This window comes from Notamacropus eugenii, chromosome 5, assembly GCF_028372415.1.
Source record: "Notamacropus eugenii isolate mMacEug1 chromosome 5, mMacEug1.pri_v2, whole genome shotgun sequence".
Lineage (NCBI taxonomy): Eukaryota > Metazoa > Chordata > Mammalia > Diprotodontia > Macropodidae > Notamacropus > Notamacropus eugenii.
Window position 1 is genome coordinate 173,147,278 of NC_092876.1, and position 23,088 is coordinate 173,170,365.

The 23,088-nt window shown below is 38.3% G+C and overlaps 2 protein-coding genes across 2 annotated transcripts in view; one reads left to right on the forward strand and one right to left on the reverse strand.

Annotated features, from left to right (window-relative positions):
* Nucleotides 1-23,088, forward strand: part of ACRV1 (acrosomal vesicle protein 1) — a 65,836-nt gene that overhangs the window by 16,158 nt on the left and 26,590 nt on the right. The window lies entirely within an intron of this gene.
* PATE4 (prostate and testis expressed 4) lies at nucleotides 5,169-6,558 on the reverse strand. The gene is made up of 3 exons (XM_072611500.1): nucleotides 6,384-6,558; nucleotides 5,958-6,116; nucleotides 5,169-5,676 (listed from the first exon to the last, which is right to left on the reverse strand). Exons 1-3 carry the CDS (start codon nucleotides 6,430-6,432, stop codon nucleotides 5,540-5,542), a joined length of 345 nt encoding a protein of 114 aa, XP_072467601.1. The 5' UTR covers nucleotides 6,433-6,558; the 3' UTR covers nucleotides 5,169-5,539.

A 23,088-nucleotide genomic window follows, 5' to 3' on the forward strand; every position in this document is an offset into this window, starting at 1 on the left:
CAACTGTAGTAAGTCCCTTAGGATTTCTCTTTCCTGTTTACCTTTTCATGCTTCTCTTGATTCTTGTGTTTGAAAGTCAAATTTTCTATTCAGCTCTAATCTTTTCATCAAATGCTTGAAAGTTCTCTATTTCATTGAATGACCATTTTTTCCCCTCAAGTATTATACTCAGTTTTGCTAGGTAGGTGATTCTTGGTTTTAATCCCAATTCCTTTGACTTCTGGAATATCACATTCCAAGTCTTTCAATCCCTTAATGTGGAAGATAATAGATCTTGTGTTATCCTGATTGTATTTTCACAGTACTCAAATTGTTTCTTTCTAGCTGCTTGCAATATTTTCTACTTGACCTGAGAACTCTGGAATTTGGCTACAATATTCCTAGGAGTTGTTCTTTTCAGGTCTCTTTCAGGAGGTGATCTGTGGATTCTTTCAATATTTATTTTACCTTCTGATTCTAGAATATCAGGGCAATTTTCCTTGATAATTCCATGAAAGATGACATCTAGGCTCCTTTTTTTTTAAAATTTATTTATTTAACTTTTAACATTCATTTTCACAAAATTTTGGGTTACAAATTTTCTCCCCTTTTATCCCCTCCCCCCCCAAACACCAAGCATTCTAATTGCCCCTATGACCAATCTGCTCTCTCTTCTATCATCCCTCTCTGCCCTTGTCTCCATCTTCTCTTTTGTCCTGTAGGGCCAGATAGCTTTCTATACCCCTTTACCTGTATTTCTTATTTCCTAGTGGCAAGAACATTACTCGACAGCTGATCCTAACACTTTGAGTTCCAACTTCTTTATCTCCCTCCCTCTCCACCCCTTCCCTTTGGAAGGCAAGCAATTCTATATAGGCCAAATCTGTGTAGTTTTGCAAATGACTTCCATAATAGCAGTGTTGTATAGGACTAACTATATTTCCCTCCATCCTATCCTGTCCCTCACTACTTCCATTCTCTTTTGATCCTATCCCTCCCCATGAGTGTTGACCTCAAATTGCACTCTCCTCCCCATGCCCTCCCTTCTATCATCCCCCCCCCCACCCTGCTTGTCCCCTTATCCCCCACTTTCCTGTATTGTGAGATAGGTTTTCCTACCAAAATGAGTGTGCATTTTATTCTTTCCTTTAGTGGAATGTGATGAGAGTAGACTTCATGTTTTTCTCTCACCTCCCCTCTTTATCCCTCCACTAATGAGTCTTTTGCTTGCCTCTTTTATGAGAGATAATTTGCCCCATTCAATTTCTCCCTTTCTCCTCCCAATATATTTCTCTCTCACTGTTTGATTTCATTTTTTTTTTAAGATATGATCCCATCCTCTTCAATTCACTCTGTGCACTCTGTCTCTATGTATGTGTGCGTGTGTGTATGTGTGTGTGTGTGTAATCCCACCCAGTACCCAGATACTGAAATGTTTCAAGAGTTACAAATATTGTCTTTCCATGTAGGAATGTAAACAGTTCAACTTTAGTAAGTCCCTTATGACTTCTCTTTACTGTTCACCTTTTCATGGTTCTCTTCATTCTTGTGTTTGAAAGTCAAATTTTCTTTTCAGCTCTGGTCTTTTCATCAAGAATACTTGAAAATCCTCTATTTCATTGAAAGACCAATTTTTCCCCTGAAGTATTATACTCAGTTTTGCTGGGTAGGTGATTCTTGGTTTTAGTCCTAGTTCCTTTGACTTCTGGAATATCCTATTCCATGCCCTTCGATCCCTTAATGTAGAGGCTGCTAGATCTTGTGTTATCCTGATTGTATTTCCACAATACTTGAATTGTTTCTTTCTAGCTGCTTGCAATATTTTCTCCTTGACCTGGGAACTCTGGAATTTGGCCACAATGTTCGTAGGAGTTTCTCTTTTTGGATCTCTTTCAGGCGATGTTCTGTGGATTCCTTGAATATTTATTTTGCCCTCTGGTTCTAGAATCTCAGGGCAGTTTTCCTTGATATTTCATGAAAGATGATGTCTAGGCTCTTCTTTTGATCATGGCTTTCAGGTAGTCCCATAATTTTTAAATTGTCTCTCCTGGATCTATTTTCTAGGTCTGTTGTTTTTCCAATGAGATATTTCACATTATCTTCCATTTTTCCATTCTTCTCTCTTTGTTCTGTGATTTCTTGGTTTTGTATAAAGTCATTAGCCTCTATCTGTGCCATTCTAATTTTGAAACAACTATTTTCTTCAGTGAGCTTTTGAATCTCCTTTTCCATTTGGCTAATTCTGCTTTTGAAAGCATTCTTCTCCTCATTGGCTTTTTGAACCTCTTTTGCCAATTGAGTTAGGCTGGTTTTCAAGGTGTTAATTTCTTCAACATTTTTTTGGGTCTCCTTTAGCAGGGAACTGATCTGCTGTTCATGCTTTGACTTCATGTCTCTCATTTCTCTTCCCAGCTTTTCCTCTACCTCTCTAAGTTGATTTTCAAAATTCTTTTTGAGCTCTTCCATGGCCTGCACCCATTGGGTGGGCTGGGACACAGAAGCCTTGATTTCTGTGTCTTTGCCTGATGGTAAGCATTGTTCTTCCTCATCAGAAAGGAAGGGAAGAAATGCCTGTTCACCAAGAAAGTAACCTTCTATAGTCTTATTTCTTTTCCCTTTTCTGGGCATTTTCCCAGCCAGTGACTTGACCTCTGAATATTCTCCTCACACCCACCTCGACTGCTGATCCTCCCAGCCAGCGTTTGGGGTCTGAGATTCAAATGCTGCTTCCAGCCTTAGGGCTTTTGGCAGGGGCAGGGCTGCTATTCAGTGTGAGATTAAGTTCAGGTGGTCAGGTCGGGGCAGGGCCTCCTCTCAGGCTCAGTTCCCTCAGGGGGTTTATGCACAGACCTTCCACAACGGATCCAGGCTCCTGCCCCCTTGGGGAGCCCTGGTCTGCAGCCGCCTCTCCGCTTCTACCTCCCGGGGGGGGCCTGAGTTATGGGGGCACCCCACTCCCCTCTCAACCCGCCAAAGAGACTCTCTCACTGACCCCCATCACCTGTGGGTGGAGGGACCCGCGTGGCCGCTGGAGATCCCGTCCCTGAAGCCTTTTCCTCTCAGTGCCACGGCCGCAGCAGGGCTGCACTCAGCTCCCAGTCCCGGTGCCCAGTCCGCAGTGCGAAGGACCCCCCGCAAGAGGTTTGCAGGTCTCTCTGGAGCAGAAATCTCCCTCACTCCAATGTTCCATGGCCTCTGGGTGCAGAATTTGCTGTGAGTTACTTCCCTGTAGCCGTTCTATGGGTTGTGGGTTCGGAGCTATGTGTATGTGCATCTTTCTACTCCGCCATCTTGGCTCCACCCCCTCTAGGCTCCTTTTTTGATCACGGCTTTCAGGTAGTCCCATAATTTTTAAATTGTCTCTCCTGGATCTATTTTTCAGGTCAGTTCTTTTTCCAATGAGATATTTCACATTGTCTTCCATTTTTTCATTCTTTTGGTTTTGTTTTGTAATTGCTTGGCTTCTTATAAAGTCATTAGCTTCCAACTGCTCCATTCTAATTTTTAAAGAACTATTTCCTTCAGTGAGCTTTTGAACCTCCTTTTCCACTTGGCTAATTCTGTTTTTTAAAGTATTCTTCTCCTCATTGGCTTTTTGGACCTCTTTTGTCATTTGAGTTAGTCTATTTTTAAGGGTGTTATTTTCTTCAGCATTTTTTGGGTCTCCTTGAGCAAGCTGTTGGCTTACTTTTCATGATTTTCTTGCATTGCTCTTATTTCTCTTCCCAATTTTTCCTCTACCTCTCTTACTTGAATTTCAAAATCCTTTTTGAATTCTTCCATGACCTGACATCATTGCATATTTATTTTAGAGGTTTTGGATATAGAAGCCTTGACTTTTATGACTTTCTCTAATGGTATTCATTGTTCTTCCTCATCCAAAAGGATGGAAGAAAATACCTGTTCACCAAGAAAGTAATCTTCTATCATCTTTATTTTTTCCATTTTTGGGGCATTTTTCCAGCCAGTTACTTGACTTTTGAAACCTTTGTCAAGAGGGAGGTATACTCTAGGGACCTGTAAGTTCTCAGTTCCTCCAAGGGGGCACAATCACGGGAGAGGAGTTAACTCCTCTCCTGGCCTGTGCACTGGTCTGGGAGCAACAAAAAACTTTTCTGCCCAGGATCTGCAAGTAGAATTCCCTCTCCACCACTGCCTCTAGCTCCACCACACCAGTGCTCCTCCTCACCCCGGGGATGCCCCTCAGGGCTGAGATCCAGATCAGTAGCTCAATTCCCCCAGGGTCTTTAGGCTCCAAAAATGGATGCTGCTGCTGCAATGGCTGCAGCCAGCAGGGGCCAGACCACATTACCTTCTCACCCAGGTGAAAGAGGTTTCTCACTGACCTTTGAAGCTATCTTTGGCATTTGTGGGTTGAGCAATCTGGGAACAGCACCTGCTGCCTGGGATTCTACATGCCCTGAGGCCTGCTCTGGTCTTGTCCCTGCTGCCCTTATGGCCAAAGCTGAGTTGCCCTCCACTCTGAGCCCAGTGTGATAGACCTTTTCTGTTGGCCTTCCAGGCTGTCTTGGGCTAGAAATCTTTTGAGCTTTATCATTTTGTGGCTTCTGCTGCTCTACAGTTTGTTTAGAGTCATTTTTACAGGTATTTTATGGGTTATTGAGGAGACCTTTTACAGGTCTGTCTTTCTACTGTTTCATCTTGTCTCTTCCCCCTCTAGTTATTTCTTTAAAGGCACATGGTACTGGTCTAATCAGTCTGTAACACACTCAATAAACTCTTGATTCAGGGGGATGGAAGGAGAGATAGGAAAAAGAGAGTCCTGAAACCCAGAGAGTGTGCATGATTGTGCTCAAAGTGTTGAACCTTGGACAATATTAAAATCTGCCTGAGGTATTTGGTACTGTGTCCAATAAAGGAATGGATAAGTGATGACACTTTCACAAAGTAAATGATAGGCGTGTTCTTGACAATAACTTCTGAATCCTTTCCAATTTTCTCTAGTACACCTTTCTCAGAGATCATAAGTCCATGGCCAATCACAGATGACACTAAATCAGGATGAAGTGTAATAGATAGTACAACCACACTGAGAAGAGCACAAACTTCACTCACCAACTATATAAACTCTGTGTCTTTATTTCCTTCCACATCTCTCCCATACTAGCTTCTCTGTTATGATAGATATGAATAGAAGCTGCAGGAAACAAAGAAGACTAAAACCAAGGTAGGGAAATTATTTTGAATATTTATTGATAAATTCTTCACCCAAAGCCCAGCTTCTGTAGAGCCATGGTTGAATTCACCCCATAGTCTGAGCTCAGGAATCTGTTTCTTGATTGAAGAAGGGAAGTATAGGCTCAGTGATAAATATCATGCTTGGATCTCTGAGCCCCACAGTGTCTATATGATGTAATGTCAGTAGAGTGGGGTAGAGTCAGAAGTAGTCTCTGCTCCATTTATAACATACTCCATCCCCAAAGCCTATCATAAGCCCAATGGGGAAGAACAGGGACTGGGAGCAGGTGGGAGAATGAAAGAGATAAGGGGGTGGGGACAGCAAAACCACCCAAGTGACAGCTAATTTTCTATTGCTCAATTATGTGCCTCCAGATGGAGGTTTGTTACAGAAGTCTTTGTTGCAGCAAAAGATCTTAAACCGTATCCCATTGGCTACACCTTCAGTCTCTTTGCATTGTCTGTTGCAAGTCAGCATGGCGTAAGTATCCTGCCCCACTGAGAAAGAGAGGAATTTTCAATTCCCACACCTGAGACCTGCACTTGAAAGCCATGGGTCTGCAATAAGTATCTCCATGAAGAGAAGCCCTTTCTGAGAATTTCCTCTTTCCCTTTCTTGAATTCAACCCCATTTACCTAAACTAGCAATAGTGAAGACCCCTGGCTAATAACATTACCCCTCCCCAGGGCAAAAGGCCCCCAGGATTCATATAAGGAAGGGGTCCCTCTTCCCCTACCCAGGCCCAGGACAGAAGGAGCGGGTACACTGGCTTGCTTACCAGGATAAAACACTTTAGTTTCACAACTAGATGGTACCTCCACCACACAGTTGTCCTTATTCTCCAAACAATGGCCATTCACAGATCTTTTGCAGACATGGCATGCGACACCTTCCCCCCAATCAAAATTCTTCAGAAAAATTCTTGAGAGCTTCCCATCTTGAAGGCAACACAGATCATGTTATATTATCACCTTTGGATCCGTCATTTCTATAATACCCCATGTGCAGGTAGACTCAGTCTCTATCAGGAATCTAGATCTGTTTAGGGCTGGGGAAGAATAGGAGGCAAGAGAAGAGGTGACTGAGGAAAATTATGAAACACAGAAGGATTGTCACCCTTGACCTGATAGGTCCGACCTGGGTCAAAGGGAGAAATGGGGGAGAGTCAAATTCAACATTCCCAACTTCCCATTCTAGGACTCACCTGTGGAGAGGCAGAGTACAGAGAGGACCAGGAGGAACAGTTTGTCCATTTTATGTCTCCACTGGTTCTTAACAGGGAAGCCAGTAGAGAGTGCAATGAAAAAGTGACCAGAAAGAATCTAGGTCAAGGCAGATTCTGGAGCAATGCTTGAGGCAGGCCTATTTTCCAGGAAACCAAAACTTATAAGTCCTTAGGCTATGGGTGGGGGAGGTGAGCAGGCAGAGCAGCTCTTTCTAACTGGTTCTCTTGTCCTCCCATGCCTCTGCCTCACCTATCTCCTTTCCTAAGGGCCCCACACTCTCAGAGATGTAAGAGGACAGAGTCAACAGCTAATCTATCACTGACTATTTCATGAACATCTATGGTGCCCAGAACTATGCTCTGTTGTAGGAAATACAAACATCTAAGACATGAGCTTCCTCTAAACAACTTGCATTCTAGCTGATAAAACCAGACCAGACCAGCCCAGAAGCATCAAGAATGCAGTCTTATAATAAGAATCCTAAAATGTTATCCTTATACTTTATAGACCTTAAGGATCCACTAATTACAAGCCTTCATTTTACAGAGGAGGAAACAAAGGCTTAGCTAGCTTAGATTGCTAGCTCTGGACCACCTGCAGTTGTCATGACCCAGGAGCATTAGGTAACTTGGACACTATGATAGAAGTATTTGGCAGTTTTCTTTGCCACCTGGCATATACCCAATGAGCAAGCTGATCTGGGGTTGTTCCAACCCCACCTTGCAGGGACACATAGAAACAACAGTGCAGGAACCCCCTCATCCTTTCCCCTTTGTTTCAACTAGCCTCCTTTCTCTGAGCCTCCTCTTAACAGTAAATTTTGTGTCAAATTTCTTTACAAAGGTAATTTCTAGCTAGTCAGTGCATAGTGTTTAACTCAGCTTTCTAATCTATAAAATGGGGATGACAATATGTTTCGTGCCTACCTTACAAAGCTGTTATGTTGTAAGAATAAAATGACATGATGCAAACCATAAAGCATATGTAAGTGCCAGTTTACTATGATCTCATTTGTTTTAGTGGAGTTCAGATTTTTAAAAAGCTGTTCTGGGATGAGCTGCCATCCTGATATCATTTTTATATTTAATGTTCCTGATGTCTATCAGGTGGATAAAATAATCTGCTTTTTGTCATTGAATCAAAGTTGGGGGATATCAGCTCATCCTTTGTAGACTCACTCTGAGCAGCATTGGGACAATGGTAAAAGCACATAAGATGATGAGGATTTCTTCTACTTGGTGTCTATCTTTGGATAGCTTTTCATCCTCCACATCTTTAGAGATTATGAGTACTTGATATGGTTCTATGTTAAATGTTGTTACTAATTTGTTAAAGATTAATGTTATATGTCCAGGCAAAAGTGAACAATGGTTTTGCTGGGGATGCTCCTGTTCCAAGACAGTTTATTGGTTAAGGGAATGCTTAAGGTCAGTCATGGCAGGATGGGAATTTGTCATATAATTATGACTTCTTGGCAGGGATGTGCTAGCAAATGGTTAACAACTGACACTCCAGAGTTTGGGGTGAGGGGAGGATATACTCAAGATACCCTTTAAATGAAAAGTGCATTAACTTTTTCTCCATCACTTTCTTAAATCTAAACAATCAACAAAAGAATAAATCAGGCCCTGATTTCTAACATTAACTGATTTCAAATCTTCTAAATTTCCTAAAAATTTTTGATGGAGCCAGTCTAAGCAGTTTCCAGAGTATTACTGCTTCAGGATCATGTCTTTCTAGATATTCAGTAGGTGATACATTTTTGAAACTTGCAGTGATATATCTCACAGTTTCCAGCACAACTAGGTGGCATAGTGGGTAGAGCTTTGGGCCTGGATTCGAGACGACCTGAATTCAAATCCTACCTCAGATCTTTTCACCTCTCTTTGCCTCTGTTTCATCATCTCTAAAATGAGGACATCTACCTGGCAGGGCTGTTGTGAGAATCAAACGAGTTAACATGTGTAAAGCCTTCTGCCAACTTTAAAGCACTATACGGATATCAGCTATCATTATTAAGATCTACCCTGATCACTGAGTAGGTACTTGTAGTGCAAATCTTCCTGCAATTTCTGGCAGCAATGACTTGATCTTTGATAGGCATCATAAATCCTTCCATCTCTATAAATTGTTATTATTATTACTATCTCATTCTTATCTTTTCTAATGGGGTTCAGATAAAAATGTTCCTGCAACAAGTTGCTAGTCTGCTATGATTATTGCATATTTAATATTCTAGAGATTGTTACCAAGATGCATAAAATAGATGCTTTCTACAAATGAATAAAAAAAAATTTGGATTTAAGCTCACCTCAGGTTAATTGAAAGAATTTGTAGTACAACTCTACTAGCAAACAGGATGGTAGGGAAGATTTATAACTCATCCTTCTCTCATATGATTTTGATTTCTTCTGTTAGATCTCTATATTTTAATTTTTTCTTTCCATATAGCTTGGAACTTATGAGTGTTCAGTAGGGCACTATATTTTTTAAATTTTTTTTATGGACTGATGTTACATCCTGGCAATTGAGAGCAACAATTCATTCTTTAGTAATGCTCTAAATCCAAGACAATTTATTGGTTGTGTTCTCAATGATGTATTAAGGTCTGTATTTACAGTATAGGAAGTCTATCAGTCCAAGAAAGTTGTACGTTCTTGCTGTATGTTGCTAGCTACCAAATCATATCTTGCTGGTGTTCAGAAGGTACTAAATTTTTGTAGCAAGCAAAAATGTGTTGCACTAATGTGTCTTCTTCTTTGCCTCTGTATTGATCACTAAGTCTGTGATACTTCTGTGGCCATGATATCATCATCATCATCATCATCTTTGCTGCTTTCACAATCACAGTCATCATCATCAAACACATTAGGAATCTTTTGGGACAGTGAGCTTCCCTAAAACATGCAATTCTTAAAAAATTAATATGTAATGCTTGTCTATTACCTTTGTTTGATATAATTCCCATTGTAAATCCTCTCTTTGCCTAGGGAGGAAGGTCCCAGATCTGTCTCATTTAAGTGATTTGCCCAAGAGCCAAGTATAGACCTAACTTTCTTGAATATTAGTTGTTCCCTTTACAATTCTGGTCTAAGAGACAGTACAGCGAGGCTGATTAGGCTTCATAAGTAGAACTTGAAGAAAGATCAGAACTTGGATAAAAGAAGAAGGAGGAAGTCTTCTGGGCAAGAAGAACAGTGTCCTGGAGACATCAAAGAAGCTTCTATCCTTAATGACTCAACTACAAGGGGAGCATCAACATGTTCCCCAGAGATATCTCAAAGTTTTGTTTCCTGCAGAGAGACAAGAGTTGCCTGAGGCTGTCAGGCCTCCTTTGTTCCATGCCTGGCTCTCTAAATGACTTACCTGTAGAAAAACACTTGAAGTAGAAAAGTCCTTCCAAATAAACTTCAAAGAACCTAGGCATGACAAAGACAAAGTATTCTGCCAGAAGAGAGGTACGCCTATATCCTTCTCCCATATTGTCACATAATTTTGCCAAACTCTTTTCCGTTGGGGTTCTAGGTTGTTTTTTTTATAAACTTGACTACTCTTGCAACAAGTTGGAAAATTCTATGTAGTCCCTTACTCATATTTTTTCCAATTTTTTTCTCCCTCTCTCCTTTTCTTCCCTCCCCCATCCCCACCATATCAAGCAATCTGATATGGGTCATACATGTGCAATCATGTTAAACATGTTTTCACATTAATCATGTTCCGAGAGAATAATCAGAACAAAAAGAGAAAACCATAAGAAAGGAAAAACAAAAAACAAAAAAATAGTATGCTTCAATCTGCATTCAGACTTTATACTTCTTTCTCTGGATGTGGACAGCATTTTCCATCATGAGTCTTTAGGAATTGTCTTGGATCATTATATTGCTGAGAAGAGCTGCATCTGTCAAAGTTGATCAATACACAATGTTGCTGTTACTGTGCACAATGGTCTCCTAGTTTTGTTCATTTCACTCAGCATCACTTCATGCAAGGCTTTCCAAGGTTTTCTGAAATCTGCCTGTTCATCGTTTCTTATAGACAATAATACTGCATTACATTCATATACCACAACTTGTTCAGCCATCCCCACAATTGGGGACATCCCCACAATTTCCAATTCTTTGCCACCACAAAAAGAGCTGCTATAAATATTTTTGTACATGTGAGCATCCTTATTTCACCCCCTGATCTTATTGGGAATACTTCTAGCTTATTCCCATCACATATAATGCCTGCTCATAGTTTCAGATAGATCTGCTTATCATTTTAAGGAAAATTCCATTTATTCCTATATTCTCTAATGTTTTTAATAGGAATGGGTGCTGCATTTTGTCAAAAGTTTTTTTCTGCATCTATTGAGATAATTATATGATTTCTGTTAGTTTTATTACCTATATGGTCAATTATGCTGATAGTTTTCCTGATATTGAACTAGCCCTCCATTCTTGGTATAAATTCCACCTGGTCGTAATGTATTATCCTCATGACAAATTCCTATAATCTCTTTCTTGATATTTTATTTAAAATTTTGCATCAATATTCATTAGGGAAATTGGTCTACAATTTACTTTCTCTGTTTTGACTCTTCCTGGTTTGGATATCAGCATCATATTTGTGTCATAAAAGGAATTTGGTAGGACTACTTCACTTATTTTTCCAAATAGTTTATATAGCATTGGAATCAATTGTTCTTTAAATGTTAGGTAGAAGTCATTAGGTAGAAGTAATCTGTCCCTGGAGATTTTTTCTTAGGGAGTTCATTGATGTCTTATTCAATTTCTTTTTCTAAAATCGAGTTAAAGTATTTTATTTCCTCTTTTCTTAATCTGGACAGTTTATATTTTTATAAATACTCATCCATTTCACTTAGACTGTCAGATTTATTGACATACAGTTGAGCAAAATAACTCTTAATTATTGCTGTGATTTCCTCTTCATTGGTGGTGAATTCATGATTTTCATTGTTAATACAGGTAATTTGGTTTTCTTGTTTTTGTAAATCAACTTAACCAAAGGTTTATAGATTTTATTATTTTTTTCATAAAACCAACTCAGTTTTATTTATTTTATTAATCTCTCCTTTGATTTTCAGGATTTCTTATTTGGTATTTATTTGGGAGTTTTAAATTTGTTCTTTTTCTAGCTTCTTTAGTTGCTTGCCTAGTTCATTGATCTCCTCTTTCTCTATTTGTGTAAGAATTTAGAGATATAAAATTCCCCCTGAAGAACTATTTTGGCTGCATTCCATAAATTCTGGTATGTTATCTCATAATTATCATTCTCTTTCATTAAATTATTGATTGTTTTATGATTTGTTGCTTGACCTACTCATTCTTCAGGGTTAGATTATTTCATTTCCAATTAATTTTTAGTCTATCTTTCCATGGTCCTTATTGCATGTAATTTTTATTGCATCATGATCTGAAAAGGATGCAGTTAATATTTTTGCCTGTTTGCATCGGATTGTGAGGGTTTTATGTGCTAATACATGGTCAATCTTTGTTTGGTACCATGTACCACTGATAAAAAGATATGTTTTTTTCTATCACCATTCAATTTTCTCCAGATGTCTATCATATCTAACTTTTCTAAAATTCTATTCACCTCCTTAACTTTTTTCTTGTTTATTTTGTTGTTAGATTTTTCTGGTTTTGAGAGAGGGAAGTTGGGGTCCTCCACTAGTATAGTTTTGCTACTTATTTCTTCTTGTAACTCACTTAACTTCTCTAAGAATTTGGTTGTTATACCACTTGGTCCATATATGTTTAGTATTGATATTACATCATTGCATCATTGTCTGTGTTACCTTTTAGTAAGATATAGTTTCCATTCTTTTGTCTTTTAATTAGATCTGTCTTTACTTCTGCTTTGTCTGAGATTAGGATTGTTACTCTTCCTTTTTTTTTTTTACTTTAGCTGAAGCATAATAAATATGCTCCAGTTTTTTAGTTTTACTCTGTGTGTATCTCCCTGCTTCAAATATGTTTCTTGTAAACAACATATTGTAGAATTCTGGTTTTTAATCCTCTCTGCTATCTGCTTCCACTTTATGGGAGAGTTCATCCCATTTACATTCACAATTATGATTATTGTCTGTTTCCCTCCATCCTACTTTTCCCCTTTTCATACTTTTCTTTTTCCTTTCACCCTCTCCATCCTCATTTGTTTCTGACCACCACCTCCCTCAATCTGCCCTCCCTTCTTTATCAACTCCCCCTTTTTCTTTTCTTTCCCCTCCTACTTCTCTATAAGGTAAGATAAATTTCTGTACCCAACTAAGTGTGTATATTATTCCCTCTTTGAGCCAAATTTAGTGAGAGAAAGGTTCAAACAATACTTACCCTTTCCCTTCTTTACCTCTACTGTAATAAGTCTTTTGTACTTCTTCATGTGATATAATTTACCCTATTTTACCTCCCCTTTTCCTTTTCTCCCAGTACAATCCTTTTTTCATCTCATAATTTTTTTACTGTCACATCAAAGCCAAATTACACCTATACCCTCTGTCTATGTATACTCTAACTGCCCTAATAGAGATACAGTTATCAAGAGTTATAAATATCATCTTATCATGTAAGGATGTAAACAGTTTAACCTTATTGAATAACATGGTTTTTTTCTTTTCTATTTACCTTTTCATGCTTGTCTTGGGTCTTATATTTGAAAATTGAATTTTCTGTTCAGCTCTAGTCTTTTCATCAGGAAAGTTTGAAAGTCCCCCATATCATTGAACATCCATCTTTCCCTGGGAATATTATGCTCAAATTTATTAGGTAGTTGATTCATGGCTGTAATACAAGCTCCTTTGCCTTCCAAAATATCATATTCCAAGCCCTCTGATCATTTAATGTAGAAGTTGTCAAGTCCTGTGTAATCTTGACTGTGGCTCCTTGATATTTGAATTGTTTCTTTCTGGCCCCCTGCAGTATTTTCTCTTTGACCTGATAATTCTGGAATTTGGCTATAATACTCCTTGGAGTTTTCATTTTGGGATCTCTTTCAGGAGGTGATCAGTAGATTCTTTCAATTACTATTTTACCTTCTGGTTCCAGGATATTATGGCAGTTTTCCTTGATGATTTCTTAAAAGATGCTGTCCATGATCCTTTTTTTATCATAGCTTTCAGGTAGTCCAATAATTTTAAATTATCTCTCCTTGATGTATTTTCTAGGTCAGTTGTTTTTCCAATGAGGTATTTTGTATTTTCTTCCATTTTTTATTCTTTTGATTTTATTTGACTGATTCTTGATGTTTCATGGAGGAATTAGTTTCCGCTTGCCCAATTCTAATTTTTAAGGAACATTCAATTAGCTTTTGTGCCTCCTTTTCCACTTGGTCAACTCTACTTTTAAAGTTGTTTTCTCCAGTGGATTTTTTTTCACTTGGCCATTTCTATAAATATGCAATCCCATGAATTTTAGCTTTCATGTTGGAATTATTTCATATGCATCACCATCATAAATAATATTTAGATAGACTTTAAGGTTTGCAAATCTCAGTGTCTGATATATAGTAAGCACTTAATAAATGCTTGTTGACTTTTGATTCTCACAAAAATTCTATGAAGTACATGCTATCATTATCTCTAGGAAATTGAGGCTAGTATAGGTTAAGGTACTTTCAAACAGCTAGTAAGTTTCTGAGGCTAGGTTTGAGCTCAGTTCTTGACTCATCTTAAAGAATGTGAGGAATATTAGTGAAAATCTCATTGGAACAGTTAAAATTGGGTAACATCATGAATGTCATGACAGTTGGATTTTGTGGGGATCCTTAAATATAAACTGAAACAGCAAGAAACTCCAAGACTATTAAAGTAGTTGCAATCAGTGCTATTGTAAAAAAAAGAGAAGCAATACTTAAAGCATTTATATTCAAAAAACTATGTTCATTTTCTTGGAGTCAAATCTCAATATTTGGGGTGCCTACATTATCAGTGATGATGGACCACTTGAGCACCATGTGCTGTACCAGGGTATGCTGTAGTTTATACATTGTGAAAGTACCTTCTTCCAGATAGAGATTGGTTTCTAAATAATCCCCCAACTTCAGCAATACTCAAGTCTAAATGTCTTTTTCCAGATGTCACATTATAACTATAAAGCATTATTAAAATAATCTGAAGAACCATGCACCAAAGAAAAGTTTAAACATTAGACCATATAAAGATAAAAATGATCAATATTAAAAGAGCTATAGGATGACAGGTACGTTTATTTGAAATGACAATGGAAAAATCACTAACCTGTGCATGCCCTTGAGCCCAACAGTACTCCTCCTGGTCACAAAGCCCAAGGAAGTAAAGGACAGAGAGAAATGTCCCATATGACACAAAAATATTTATAGATACATTTTTTTGTATCAGAAAATGAAAGGGTAGCAGCTGTCCATCATTTGAGAATATGGCTAAACAAATTGTGGTACATGAATACAATGCAATTGTAAGATGTTAAGATTATGAAGAATTCAGAGAAACTTAAAAAGATTTGCATGAACTGGTTCAGTACAAAGTAAGTGAACCAAAAGAATACTTTATAGAATGATCATAATAATGGAAAGGAAAACATTGAAAGACTTCAGAACAAAGATCAATGCAATGACCAATTCTTGTATTAAAACACCAATATTAAAACATACCTTCTTCCCCTCAGAGAGGTGGTGCACAATAGATATGCAATGAGACATGTACTGTAAGACATGACCAATGTGCAGGTTTGTTTTGTTTAAATCATACTTTAAAAAACAACAAAGGAGGCTTATAATGAAGGACAAGGAGTGGGCAGAAATCATTTGCAAATGATCATGATGTAAAAAAATAATAGCACATATTAAAATAAAATTTCAGATGTTATCAGAAATGCCACTAATTTTGAAATCCATCTAATGGTACATAACCTGTTACCTCCTGATATATTTTAGATTAAACTAGATAGAGAAGAAGAGAATAAAGAAGGTTGAGGACAGAAACTTAGGAGGTTCTCACCTCAAGAGGATGGGGAAAAAGATGAAGAACCAGTGAAGGAAAGGAGACAGAGTAGAAGAATTTAGAAAGGAAGAGGGAAAAATGAGGAGAGTGGCATCCCATAAGTCAGATGAGGAAGCGTTAAAAAAGGAGTAGTCAACAATGGTAAATACTGTAGAGAGATCTGTTCATCCTGAATGATGAGGGAGGATTCCTTGGATTTGGTGATTAGAAGGTTATTGTTGATCTTTGAAAAAGAATTTTCAATAGGCTGCAGACTAAATTATCTGGTTGAGTGGCTACATCAAAATTGCATTTACTTTGTGGAGTAATGAGGAGGTGTAGTAGCACTTGTCATAGATGATGTCTTAAGATACCAAAGATGCTATGTCTTGATAGCTGGGCTGGAAGTGTCTCTTAGCACTGTATAGGTGAGTTCCCCTAGTGTCCTGTAGCTGCAACATCCCATCCATTGGCCTTCCCTCAGCAAGAATTGGAGAAGGTTCACTGGTCTTTCGTAGTTCTGTGACAGTAGGCGTCAGCTCTCAAATCAAACCATCAACCAATCAAAAAGGATTTATTAAGTTCCAGGCACTGTGCTAGGTATTGGGTATCTAAAGATAAAAACAAAGCTTTCCCTACTCTAAAAGAGTCCATTGTTAATCAGGAAGACAACAGGTACATACAAAAATAAGTATTTGCAAAATATATAAAAAATAAATGCAAGGCAATTTTTGGCAGTAGTACTTACTTCCAATGGTGAATTGGGAAAGGTGTCATTTAGAAGGTAATACTTGATCAATTGGAGCTTTGAAAAAGTCTAGGATTTTAAAGAGACAGAGAACAGGAGGAGTATATGAGGGGCAGCCAGTGCAAAAGCACAGGAAAAAGAAAATACTTTGATAGGATGGACCCTCTTGTCATGGCAATCATTTCTCTTTCTTCCCACTTCTGTCTTCTTCCTAATCTTAATTTTGGTACTTCTGGCTCTTGTGTTTTCTGGGGAAAATGGAACCAGCCCAGTCTTGTAACATGCAGACCAGCAGTTGCTGGTAAATGTGATTCAGAGAAACCTGGGGAGTCATATTAGTTTGTATATGCCTCTCACATGTAAGTGAAGCTGCTAAATATCTCAAAATGGCTTCAAACCAATGCCTCCAGTTTCTCATCAGACTTTAACTCTTTCTTTCCTTGCAATCTGTAAAAGCACAATAATATCTTGCCCTGAAAGCCACATAACTTTGAAGCAATATTGATACCCAAGGAAGGAATGGATTGCCCTCAAATGGCAATATAGTTGAGAGGCACTTAGAATAGTGCCTGCCACACAGAAGGCACTTAATAAGTGCTTATTGACTGACCAACTATCATTTTTTTCATCAAACCAACTTTGCCCGAATTTTCTGTAAATGATTGATAACAAAAGCAGATGGCTAATGAAGGACTTTGAGAAGTGATATAAGCCAAGAAACAAGATGATGATGCCAATAGCCTCAAGTTCCAGGCCTCCAAAGGTGGCCTTCTGTTAAGAAAATAGTAGAAGTTGGAGCTGTGCGACAGTTTATGGCACCAGACTGTCACTGATGCTACGTAAGCTCAGGAAGGAGTTGGTGCTATGCAGAATATTTTACCATAGTTATGAAAGCCTTAAATGCTATTTTGGACACCTGGGTCAAGAGGACCCTAAAGTTAGTTAAGAATGGATTTTACTGGCCTAATATCACTGGAGAAATCACTAAGATGTGTGAAACTTGTGCTTTTTTTGCAAAGAAAAGCACTACCAACTTGTGCCACATATTTGGAAAATACAAGTACCAACAAAATTTTAGAATTTCTCTTCACCGACTTTCTGCTTCTAAAAGTCATTATTCAATTGTTCAGTCTTGTCAGACTCTTCGTGACCCCATGGACCATAGCATACCAGACTTTTCTATCCTTCACTATCTCCCAAAGTCAGTCCAAGCTCATATCCATTGCTTCCATGGCACTATCTAACCATCTCACCCTCTGCTGTCCCCTTCTCCTTTTGCTCTCGATCTTTCCCAAAATCAGGGTCCTTTCCAATGAGCCCCATCTCTCATTATGTGGCCAAAGTATTTCAGCTTCAGTATTTCACCTTCCAGTGAATAGCTTGGATTAATTTTTTTAAACATTGATTTATTTGATCTCCTTGCTGTCCAAGGAATTCTCAAAAGTCTTCATCAGCACCACAATTCAAAAGAGCTGATTCTTTGGCATTCAGATTTTCTTATAATCCAACTCTCACAGCCATTCATTGCTACTAGAAAAACCACAGTTTTGACTATACAGACTTTTGTCAGCAAGATGTCTCTGTTTTTCAGTATGTTGTCTAGATTTGCTATAGTTTTTCCTACAAGGAACAAATATTTTCTTAATTTTATTGCAGCAGTCTCCATCTGCAGTGAACTTTGAGCCCAATAATATAAAATCTGACAGCCTTCATTTCTTCTCTCTTGATTTGCCAGGAAATGGTGGCTCCAGTTGCCAAGATCTTCATTTTTCCATGTTAAGCTTCAAGCCATCCTTTACATTTTTTTCTTTCACCCTGTCAAGAAGCTTCTTAATTCCTCTTTACTTTCTTCCATAAGATTGGGGTCATCTGCATATCTGAGACTGTTGATATTTCTCTTGGCAACTTTAATTCTGACTTTCGATTCATCCAGACTGGTGTTTCACATAATGTACTTGCATATAAGTTAAATGAATAAGGTGACAATACATAGCCTTGTCCTTTTCTGATCTTAAACCAATCAGTTGTTCCATGTTCATTTCTAACTGTTACTTCTTGATCTGCAGGTTCCTCAGGAGATCAATAAGTTGACCTGATACTCCCATTTCTTTGAGGACTTGCCACATTTTGTTGTAGTCCACACCACCAAGGGCTTTAGTGTAGTCAATGAAACAAAAGGGGATGTTTTTCTGGAACTCCATTCTTCATAATCTAGCAAATTGTGGCAATTTGGTCTCTAGTTCCTCTCTCTCTTCAAAAACAAACCTACTCTTCTGCTAATTCTCAGTTTACATATTACTGAAGTATAACTTGTAGAATCTTATGTAAAACCTTGCTGATGTGTGAAATGAACTCCACTGTTCAATATTTTGAACATTCCTTGGCACTGCCCTTCTTTAGGCTAAAGACAGAAACTGAGCTTTTCCAATCCAATGGCCATTGTTGAGTTTTCCAAATTTGTTGGCATATTGAGTGCAGCACTTTATCAACATCATCTCTGAGGGTTTTAAGCAGCTCAGCTGGAATCCTGTCACCTCCACTTGTCTTTTAATTGACAATGCTTTCTAACCATCCTAAGGTCTACTTGACTTCATTCTCTAAGATTTCTGGCTCTAGATGAGTAACCACACTATCATGGTTATTGGTGACTTTAAGATGGCTCTTGTATAGCTCTTCTGTGTATTCTTGCCACTTCTTAATCTCTTCTACTTCTGTTAATCCTTACCATTTTTGTCTTTTACCATGCCTATTTTTGCATAAAATATTCCCTTGATATATCTAATTTTCTTGAAAAGTTCTCTTACCTTTCCCATTCTATTGTTTTCTTCTACTTCTTTGCGCTGCTCACTTTGAAAAAAGTTCTCTTCTCTCTCATTGCTATTCTCTGGAATTCTGCATTCAGTTGGATATATTTTTTCTTTCCTCCTTTGCTTTTCACCTTCTTTCTTTCCTCAGCTATTTGTAAGCCTCATCAGATGGCCATTTTGTTTTCTTGCTCTGTTTTCTTTGGGATTTTTTTTTTGCTACCTCCTGTATGATATCAAGAACATCTGTCCGTAGTTCTTCAGGCACTCTGTCTACCAGATCTAATCCCTTCAATCTATTCATCACTTTCTCTTCATATTCATAAGGGATGTTATTTAGATCATATCTATATGGTCTGATGGTTTTCCCTACTTTTTTCAACTGAAGTCTGAATTTTGCAATAAGAAGCTCATAATCTGATGATCCCCAGTCAGCTCCAGGTCATGTTTTAGCTGACTATATAGAGCTTCTCCACCTTTGGCTGCAAAGTATATAATCAATCTAATTTCTGTATTGACCATCTGGTGATATCCATGTGTAGAATTGCCTTTTGGTGATTATGACCAGTGAGTTAACTTGGCAAAACTCTATTAGTCTCTGCCTTGCTTCATTTTGCATTTCAAGACCAACCTTTCCTGTTACTCCAATTATCTTTTCATTTGCAATTTTAGTATTCTAATCCCCTATGGTGAATGTGGCATCTTTTTTTGGTGTTGTAAGTCTGGCATCTGTGGTTGGAGCATAGGCTTGTATTACTGTGATGTTGAGTGGTTCTCCTTGGATTTGAATTGATATCACCTTGTCATTTTTGAGATGATACCCCAGTACTGCTTTTCTCATCTTTCCATTGGCTGAGCGCTGCTCCATTTCTTCTAAGAGATTCTTGTAGCATATGTAGTATATGTAGTGATCATCTGAATTAAATTCAGCCATTCCTGTCTTATACCCAAGATATTGATGTTTAATCTTTCTGTCTCCTGTTTGACCACATCCAGCTTATCTTGGTTCATAGATATGATATTTCATATTCCTATGCAATATTGATCTTAACAGTATCAGACTTTGCTTGCATCACTGGATTCATCCTCAGCTGAGTTTTCTTTTGGCTTTGGCCCCACCACGTCATTAGTACAAGAACTACTTCAGGTTGTCCTCTTTTCCCCAGTGGCATATTGTACTCCTGACCTGAGGGAGTCATCTTCTAATGCCATCTCTTTTACCATTTTAGCACTGTCCATAGGGTTTTCTTGACAAGGATACAGAAGTGGTTTACCATTTCCTTCTCTATTGGATCACTTTTTGTCAGAACTCTCCACTGTGACCTGTTCATCTTGGGAAACCCTTCAAAGCATAGTTTATAGTGTCATTGAGTTACACAAGCCCTTTCACCATGATAAGGCAGTGACCTGAGGAGAAAGAAGGGTGGGCAGTGAAGATAGTAACATCGTAAGGATAAAAGCCAAATTTCGCAGTGACTGACGATTTCACAAGATATGCACAGATACACTTCACCATGAACCAGAAAGTTACTAAAGTGTTAAGGGAGACATATTTCTCAGTGAAATAACTTCCCACCAAAATACATTCAGACCATGGCAGAGACATTGAAAGCATATTATTAAATAAGATGTTAGCATCAAAAAGTCTAGAACTATACATTATCACCTACAACAAAAACTATAATCTGAGTCTTTCCATCACTCACCAGTGAACATATGAGGGACACTAAGATCAGGACAAAACTGTCAGTGGAGTCAGTATGTGACATTCTTAGTTCATGGTTACAACTCCACCGGGAACAATGTCACAATCTTCACACTATACTTGCTAAATTTTGGATAAGAACAATACTTATTCCATGAATTGTGTGTTAGAGTCTCTAAGAACTGAGAAACTACGTACACTCATAGTCAATACATCTCAGCTAAGAGAAAAGCTGAAAGAAGTTTACCACTTATTTACAATTTAATTCAGAAGAAAACTGGAAGAAACTAATGATGGAATGATGCCCAAAATCATCATCAAGACTGAACAAAGAGGTAAAACTTGGCTAAGAAATCTTGGTACTCTTGAGACAAATGAGGTAGCAGATCACTGGAAAGCTACTCTAGATCTAGTTCTGGAAAGATTGGCCACTTGCCTGTTTACAAGATAGTACCAGAAACTGGCAGTAGCCCTTTAAAGAAAATTCACTGTCGCTACTTGTTGCCTAAATGTGACTTTGCTGGACGCCCTGATGAGCAGGTAGAAACCGCTGGACACTTACCTAAGCAGACTCTAAGCAAAAGAGAATGCCCAGGACACAAGACCCAAAGGCAAAACATACCCTAAGATACCTCAAGGCTACTGCTAGGAAGGGCCTCCCAGGTCAGGGGGCAGTAGGACAGAGGTGAAAAAGGAAAAGAATAACCTATGGGGCGGTGATCAGAGAGAAAAAGCATGCCATCTGGTGGCTTTATGATGGAAAAAGTGTGCCATCTAGTGGCTTTACAATTTAACTAATAATCATTCCAATTATGTGCTAAGTTCAGTTGTTTTCATGCTATGAAGGAATGTAGATGCCATCATATGCCAGTGCTCTGTAAATATTGGTGCCCTGGTACAAAGCCCCAGTTGTCTTGACCTATCTACAGTTCTGGAAGGAATTGAGGAACTCTAAGCAAAATGCCTCCCAAGATAGATTGGCTGAACTTTAACTATGCTATGTACCTATAATGTCCTTATCTATATTGTCCTGCACCTGAGCAAAGCAAGGTCTTTTTTTGCTGGTTCAAACCACCAAGTTCAGGATAAATAGTACCTACTCTCCCCCCCCCACCCCAAAAAAAGTCTTCACATTGATAGTAAAGAAATTTTATTATATTCTGAATTTCTAGGGCTTAATATGATACCTAGCACATAGCAGATGCTTAATAAACATTGAATCAAATAAGGCCAATTAACTAAAAAGAAACAATACAACATTACTGAATCTGATTTCTAATTGGATGAAAAATTAGGTACTTTCCAAGTCGGAAGGAAAGTTATAATTCCCTAAATTCAGAAAAAAAAGGTGTCCCTCTCCCTCCAATTGTCTGTAAACAATTAAAAGAATGTGGAAACAATCATCGATTGATCAGTATGGGGCCAGTTTTGAGATAAAACACATGGGTTGCTTGAGATGTACAATTGTGAGAAATGCTTGAGATGTACAATTGTGAGAAAACTTCATGTGCTGTTGTTTGGATATGATTGCGTTTCAGGTCAACATAACTTAGATCCTTCATTAAGGGTCTCTCAACCACAGGTAGGGCAACTAGGTGGTAAACAGATAGAGCATTGGGCCTGGAGTTAGGAAAACTCATCTTCCTGAGTTCAAATCTGGCTTCAGACACTTACTAGCTATGAGACCCTGGGTACATCACTTAACTCTGTTTACCTCAGTTCCTCTTATATAAAATGACCCGGAGAAGGAAATAGCAAACCACTTCACTATCATTGCCAAGAAAAGCCCAAATGGAGTCACCAAGAGTTAGACATGACTGAAACAACTCCATAACAACAGCAACAAAACAAGTAGGGGGAGGTCCAGCTTCCTAGACACACACAGGGCTAGGTTCACATAATACAATAAGGTTTTCTCCCAGTTCCCACAATTGAATAAAGTTTTCTCACAAGACAGAAGTTGTTTTAGACCTATAAATGACTAGAAAGGAAATTGAGCTAGCTCCAGAATTGAGTCACAAGATGGCATCTGTGTGGTTCACTCAATTCCCACTACCACTTGCCACTCCAATCCCCTCAATTCCCTCAGTCTCCCCCTTTTCATTCATGGGGGAGTGGACAACCCATTCCCCCCACAGATCATTTATCTATAGGCCACATCTATAGGCTTTTTCATATATACATAATTAGAATTGCCTACGGTTACACATTAAACTACTTAGAAGATACACAATGGACTAATTTTGAGCAGGGCAATTTACCTGTCACCAAAATAACCGAGAAAACATAAACACCAAGAAACAAAAGGCCAAAGTAATACAATGATGATCATCAGTGTTAACTAAAATCAAGCGTCCTTGCAGCCTAGTAACCTATTCCCAGAGGAGGTTTAGGAGTGAAGCAGAAAAAGAAATGGAAGTAAAAGAAGTTTGATGAAAGGAATTTCAGAGTTCTAGGTTATAAGGAT

Bases quoted from the DNA above. Each gene is read 5' to 3' on its own strand.
- PATE4 (XM_072611500.1), bottom strand. From the start codon at position 6,432: ATGGACAAACTGTTCCTCCTGGTCCTCTCTGTACTCTGCCTCTCCACA. The intron at 6,117-6,383 runs GTGAGTCCTAGA...GTTGCCTTCAAG, and splicing joins TGTACTCTGCCTCTCCACAG to ATGGGAAGCTCTCAAGAATT. The intron at 5,677-5,957 runs GTAAGCAAGCCA...TCTCTTTCTCAG, and splicing joins AACTAAAGTGTTTTATCCTG to TGGGGCAGGATACTTACGCC.